Below are 7,123 nucleotides of genomic sequence, written 5' to 3'. Positions count from 1 at the left end.
CATCACCATCATCATTGTCGTACTCATCATCCTCATCATCATTATCATCATCATCATCACCATCATCGTCATCATCAGAAACCCATCGCTGGTCCACTACTAAGCACAGGTCTCCTTTCGGAGCCAGGATTTAGGCTATAGTCCACCACACTGGGCAAGACCACCCATATTGGTAGATTGGGTAGGCACCACATAGTGTATCTACCAGAGATCAGCTAGTAGAAAGTATATATATCTACTTATCGTATTATACATAACCTATGTTAATTCTGCATAAAATAGCTTTTCAATGATGGAAGAATTATTAAAGTCGGTTCATTTAGTCAGAGTTTATCAATTAATACGAACAAGCACATCTTTCCTCTCAATAATATTAATATAATAAGTAAAGATTAACAAAATTAATATTTTCCTTCCATGCGTATTGCGTAATGCACAACATTCGTATTAAATATTATGTAGGTAATATCATTGCTATTTCATTTACTTCGACCTTAAAATTATTTCACTAAAATCAGAATCAACATAAACAACCCTTAACCCTTTTTCTATCAATTTGTATACCACCGAACTGAACCGAAATTATACCGTGCTTATTAAATCATACATTGTAAATTACATTGTACTACATTGTAAAAATAATTTTAGTCATTTCCATTGATCGATGTTCTTTTGTTTTTTTTTTCCAGTCTTTTTGTGCGCAGTTTAATCACCCACTTTTTTTTTTAAACATTTTGTTCTTTACACTCATTCATATTTTTACGTCCTAACTTTATAATTCCTCTAATTCTTGTCAAAGCAAAAAAAAAAATGTTTTATACTCACAAATTGTAGGCACTTTGTAGGCGTGAAAGGAATTTTTTTATATCCTTGTAAGATCCCACTTCTGAACTGTTGGCATCGGCCAAAAGCTCAAACAACTCCATCAATATTTACAACTCATTTATTACCTTATCATTCTATTTTACAATCCTACTTCTCTTATCATTTATAAATATTAAATTTAATTAACATTTCGTCGAACATTTGCACTATAAAAAACATATTCTGTTCCCTCTTGTCTTCTTACTCGAATGTCAACCCCGAATCGAACTTCGAATACAATATTATGACATTATAGTTTTTTTTATATATTTTTATTATTGTCTATGCAATCTATTTCAAAGAGGTTTTACTAATGACATTAATTTTATATTATTGACTAACGTAAGTTATACAGACATACAATTCATACATCATGCGCTACTCATAAGCTCTTAATTCATATTATTAAACATAGAATTATATCACATATTAATAATAAGCATATGACCCTAACAATTGGCATTTTGTAATCTATATCAGGGAATTTGTGAGAATTAAAAATGTCAAATAAATTATTTATTATTTGTGTAAATTGAACAGTAGCCTCAGAATTTTCAAAGTTATGGAGACGTAGTTCTTTGTCGCAAAATTCCAAAGCCTTGGAAACTCTGTTGCTAAAAAGCTGAACAGCCAGTTTTACTTTCATTTTTTGAGTTTCAAATGATATGTGGCGAGACGTTAATTTATTTGAAAAATTGAACGCTTCTTGCTCCTGAAACGTATTCAAATCTAAATAATATTGCCATTTTATTTGTCCACCGTCAGCATTTTTAAAAACTTTTTTACTTTGTAAAGTGTTTCTTATTAGTTTTACCATGTGACATGGATCTAAAAATATTACCACTTTTTGGCCTGTAACAGGATGTGGAAACGACGTTACAAAATTTTCATGTTGGTCAAAGCGACATCCAAGCAGCTTTGACATGGCAATGTTGGATGGGCAACCATCAAATGTTACTGAAGCAACTTCAATGCCGGCTTCTTGACAGTTTGCTAAGCACATTTTTACTAAATTTGCTTTTTGTTCGGCTGTTACTCCGTTGACAAAAAAATAGGCTACCGGTAATTTCCAACTATCATTTATAGCCACCAATAAAAAAACTAAAGCCTGGGTGGCTAGCTCAGTGACATTACCACTTACTTTTGCGCCAAAGTCAACGTAACCATGTAAAGATTTGCCATCGTATTCTTCTAATTGTCTTATGGCCATTTCGTCGAATACGAGACTGCAGATAATTTTTTTATCCGATTTTTGAGATTTCTCTCGTAAAACTCTAAAAGCTTCCTCAGTGAAACCCGGAGAAGCATTAATATTGCTATACCATTTTCTAATCGTACTGGGATGGGGAAGACAAGTATTAAATGTATCTCGTACATAAGCATATGCCTTAGGCGAATAAAAATGCAAAGTCAGTGCAAATGCACGAAGACTGGGGGAATATTTTTTGCTTTTATGGTACATTCTTTTGAAAAGCTCGGCAGCAGATGGACTACATATTTCAAGAATATCGTTATGTTCTTGAGTTATTAATTGTTTTTCGCGAAGGTGAGTTAGCATTTGTTTCAAAGACGCTATTTTCTTTTTTAAACGACTTCGTTGGACATAGAGAGCATTGCATTGCAACGTAATCGCCGTCGTTTAGCAATTTCACTTAGATAGATGATACGACGCTTTAATTTACGCTTTCTTGGCGTGTCACCGGGGTTAAGAGTGCAGTCGTAATTAGCGCTTGCCTCTTCACCCGTAGTTTGACTGGTAGAAGGATTCTCACTCATAGCCACACAATCTTGATCCTAAAATAAGAATAAAAACGTTATATTTTATTAGGTTAAGATTCAGGTTAACTTTTGATTGACTACTAAACAAAAATGTTTTTATGTGATCAAAAATCAGTTAAAGTTTAATTTTACATAATTAGCACTTGCCTCATCACCCGTAGTTTGGCTCGTAGAAGGCACCACATTGACTTGGTCTGTAGAAAGTGTCATTTTTTCACTCATAGTCACACAATCTTGAACCTGAAACAAGAATAAAAATGTTATATTTCATTAGGTTACGATTAAGGTTAAATTTTGATTGAATACTATAAAAAAATGTTTTTTGTGTGATCAAAAATCAATTATAATTTATTTTTAGTACTTATTTGTATATAGTTCAGTAAAATCTTACTTCAAGGTGAAGTTCTGGTATAGCTCCTTCAACCAGCTTGCGAAGTCCACGCTTTGTTTCTGAAATGGACGAAGGACTAAAATGTATGGAGCATACGGCACTTCTGATATTAGGCTCCCAGTTACGCCTTTTTATCGCTTTGACCCATTTATTTGCCATTTCACGGCTTTTCGGAAATCTGGAATTCAAGTAATTAATCGAATTAATTGTAATTTTTAATTGATAAAGTTTGTACTTGGTACCTACAAAACCAATTCACAATCGGCCGATACTCACTCTCTTAGTATTATAATACTACTTACACACTATTACTTACAGGTAAAATAATAATACTTTCAACAAATAATAATTAATTGATGTATAAAAAATAATCTGCTTGTTTTTAATTCTAACGTAATTAATTACAATAGAATAAAAATTTAAATTATTTCTTGTTACAAGTCGATACCACGAGTCGATAAAATATTTGGATCGAGCTACGCACAACACTCGTGTCGAGGGGAAGCGGGCGGCGCGGCTTCGCAAGCGGAGTACACCTGCCCGCGCGCCTGCCCGCTACCCGTTTACACCTTGAGTAAATTCATAAAAATATTAAAGTTATACAACTTACCGATGATAAGAAATATCATTGTTTATTTTATTTTGCCTCCGTGAATCATTGCTACAACTTGGAACTGCACATCTAACCATATTTCTCGTTAAATAAAGAAAATCCGTCGGGAATCCTCGCGAGAAACATTCATCGCTCGCGACACTGTGTTACTAGTTCTGCGATCGGTGTGATTTTGAGTCCGTTCTAACGTCTGCCAACAGTTCATACTTGCGTGCGATCACTCTATACCTACATAAGTACTCAATGGTAATCAGCCTCTATTTCTTTTACCTTCGTGCATAGCTTCCCCCATTCTGTTGCTCCCATTAAATTTACTTTTTCATGAACCAACTCAGTTATATGTGTCAGGTTCCAAGTTACATTTTTGCAGGCAACATAACCTTTTATTAGGACCAGGCCATTTCAATAGGATTCAGGTCCGGGTGATATGGGGGCAAACGTAGTACAGAATGTCCTGCTTCGTTCAAAATAGCATCGATATTAAACTTCTTAAATCTATCTTTGTATTTTTTTATTAAGTTGTACAACACCGGCTTTAGCGCGCGACGTGTACTGCAGCCCCTGAGCTTGAGCACAGGCCGAGCCGGTTTGAACCGATTTCTCTCCGTACGCGACGTAGCGCCTGTGCTCACGCACACACGCGCCTCAAGCTTGTAGTAGTGTACCTATCGTAGCGCGCTTGTATGAAGCTTTGACTCTGTTCCTTTTTACCTCTGTGGTTGGGTTAGTGTTACAGCCACCATGAGATCTAATGTGTGCAAATATAAACTCCCAGTGATCTTGGCTAATCTTGTAAACTGGAACGAACTTCAATTGCTGCTCTTTTTCGACGTGTTGAAAATACACTCAGGCTTTCTATGCAGACTAGACAAGTGTAAATTAAAAATTTATAACACCCCCGACAAGTGAAGGTTACAGCTACTAGAAAAGAGCTGATAACTTTCAAACGGCTGAACCGATTTTCTTGGATTATAGCTTAGAACACTCTCGATCAAGCCACCTTTCAAACAAAAAAAAACTAAATTAAAATCGGTTCATCGGTTTAGGAGCTACGATGCCACAGACAGATACACAGATACACAGACACACAGATACACACGTCAAACTTATAACACCCCTCTTTTTGGTCGGGGGTTAAAAACCAATAAAACCGGGTTTTCTCGGCGTGTTGAAGACTTTAGTACCATTTGGAAATTAGATACCGTTTTACTTTTTCTAAAAGTTGAAATACCATGTCTCTGTTCCTTGAGCAAACAGGTTTTTATAATGCATTTGGGCCATATTTCTTGAGTTTAACACATCAAATAAGTCGTTGACGGTTTTTAAATATTGAACAGTACCCTCCACATCGTCAAAACGAGCCATTTGTAGTTCGCAGCAAAAAGCAAGAGCATCTGCAACACTATTGCTAAATAACTGAGACGCTAAGCGAACTTCCATTTTCTTGTATTCAAAATAGATGCGGCCCTTTCGTAATTTATTTGCTAGATGCAGTTTTTCTGTTTCTTGAAGATCATTCAGGTTTTTTAAATGACTCCATTTTATACATCTATTTGAAGCATCCATATGAAACATCCATATGCTTCGAACGCATTCGTAATAACTTGGTCATATGGCATTGATCGAGGAATATAAGTACCGGCTGATGAGTAACAGGGTGCTCAAAATTTGACTTAAAGTTCTCAATATCTAAATAGCAACCAAGCTTCCTAGCCATGGTGATGTTGGCCGGACAGCCGTCGAAGGTCATTGAAGTTACTTGGATAGGTACCTGTATCTCGTACTAATTCTAAACATTGTATGACTAGGTTCGCCCGCTGTTCTCCTGAAATGCCATCGACAAGAAAATATCCGACTGGTATTTTCCAAGCCCCATTAATCGCAGTAAGTAAAAATACAAGAGCTTCTTTAGCTTCTGGTGTGTCCGTCGACATAACAACACGCGTAACGTCTCCGCGAACGTTCACGCCACGCAAGCGGTATGCCATGTCTTATACAATTCCAAACGCGGCCTGTGTGGCTGGCGCTTTAACCTGGAAAAACAGAGTTCCCACAGAAATTTAAAAAATCTAAATCCATGTGAAGTCAATCATCATCTCATGAAGAAATATTTATTTTAAAGTATGTACTTAATCACACTATATCACACTAATAATATTATAAAGGCGAAAGTTTGTATGTGTGTGTGTGTGTGTGTATGTGTGTGTGTGTGTGTATTTGTTACTTCTTCACGCAAAAACTACTGGGTGGATTTGGCTGAAATTTGGAATGGAGATAGATAATATCCTGGATTAGCACATAGGCTACTTTTTATCCCGAAAAATCAAAGAGTCCCCACGGGATTTCGAAAAACCTAAATCCACGCGGGCGAAGTCGCGGGCATCGGCTAGTCTAAAATAAAACTATACTATGGGTTTTTTATTCATGTACCTATTGTTTTATTTTTTAAATATTTACTTTTTCTTTTCTTATTTCTTAAATTTCTAATTCCAAAGTTCTTTTTTTCTTTAAAAATTTTTTCTTCAATATATTTTTAGGGTTCCGTACCTCAAAAGGAAAAACGGAACCCTTATAGGATCACTTTGTTGTCTGTCTGTCAAAAAACCTATAAGGTACTTCCCGTTGACCTAGGTAGGTAGGTAGGTCTTATAGCACAAGTACAGGAATAAATCTGAAAACCGCGAATTTGTGGTTACATCATTTAAAAAACATATTAAAATGTGTTTCAATTTTCAAAATAAGATAACTATACCAAGTGGGGTATCATATGAAAGGGCTTTGCCTGTACATCCTAAAACAGGTTTTTATTTATTTTTATGTATCATAGTTTTTGATTTATCGTGCAAAGTGTTGGAGAAAATACCCGAGTACGGAACCCTCAGTGCGCGAGTATAACTCGGACTTGGCCGGTTTTTCACTCTGTCGTCTCATTTCTTCATCGTATCTCCTCTTATTCTGTTCAATTTCTTACAATATAAATTACCTATTGCTTTAGTTCAACAAATGTTTTTTTTTTTACTTTTTTGTGTCCTTGATATCTGATGGAACTGCAGTGCTGGTGCTGGGTTCACCGACTGGCTTCTCAATTGGTTGGGGCTCATTTAATTACTCGATTTGTATTTCATCCACCATATCACATATTCAAGCCCTCCTTGGAAGCCAGCATTGCTCGTGATTGTCTAACCCAAGATTTCCATCTAGAAATAGAAGTAAAGCAAATCTATAAGACTGCAAACGCAGGACAGCGTCGTCCCAGGATGTGGTTGACTTTCTGACGCCTTGGCACCACAAAGCTGCCTTATCCGACAGGAGCATAGATAGCCCTTTTATTGCGTTGTCGTCTGTTATCTGTAGGCAATTCTTATATACCTGTATAGCATCTATAAAGCCTTCCACGCACTCGTTTGATGCGCCGCTGTAACGCAATGAACATTTGGAAAAATTCCCGTTGTTACAAGCTTGTATAGGTGATGGAG

General features: G+C 36.1%; 1 protein-coding gene across 1 annotated transcript; it reads right to left on the bottom strand.

The window, feature by feature from the left end:
- Window positions 1-2,448: 2,448 nt before the first annotated feature.
- LOC123865798 (peroxynitrite isomerase THAP4-like) lies at window positions 2,449-3,889 on the bottom strand. Its single transcript, XM_045907033.1, has 4 exons — window positions 3,645-3,889; window positions 3,035-3,212; window positions 2,791-2,883; window positions 2,449-2,658 (listed from the first exon to the last, which is right to left on the bottom strand). Exons 1-4 carry the CDS (start codon window positions 3,722-3,724, stop codon window positions 2,449-2,451), a joined length of 561 nt encoding a protein of 186 aa, XP_045762989.1. The 5' UTR covers window positions 3,725-3,889.
- Between the last annotated feature and the right edge of the window lie 3,234 nt (window positions 3,890-7,123).

This window comes from Maniola jurtina, chromosome 5, assembly GCF_905333055.1.
Source record: "Maniola jurtina chromosome 5, ilManJurt1.1, whole genome shotgun sequence".
In the NCBI taxonomy this organism is placed as follows: Eukaryota; Metazoa; Arthropoda; class Insecta; order Lepidoptera; family Nymphalidae; genus Maniola; species Maniola jurtina.
Note: the sequence above shows the minus strand (reverse complement) of the source record. Positions and strands in the feature narration are given on the sequence as shown.

What these genes read in the sequence shown, in the direction of transcription:
- LOC123865798 (XM_045907033.1), bottom strand. Translation starts at nt 3,724, where the DNA reads ATGGTTAGATGTGCAGTTCCAAGTTGTAGCAATGATTCACGGAGGCAA. An exon ending in TACCAGAACTTCACCTTGAA is followed by an intron (nt 2,884 to 3,034) that starts GTAAGATTTTAC and finishes TTCTTGTTTCAG; the next exon opens with GTTCAAGATTGTGTGACTAT. An exon ending in GCCAAACTACGGGTGATGAG is followed by an intron (nt 2,659 to 2,790) that starts GCAAGTGCTAAT and finishes TTCTTATTTTAG; the next exon opens with GATCAAGATTGTGTGGCTAT.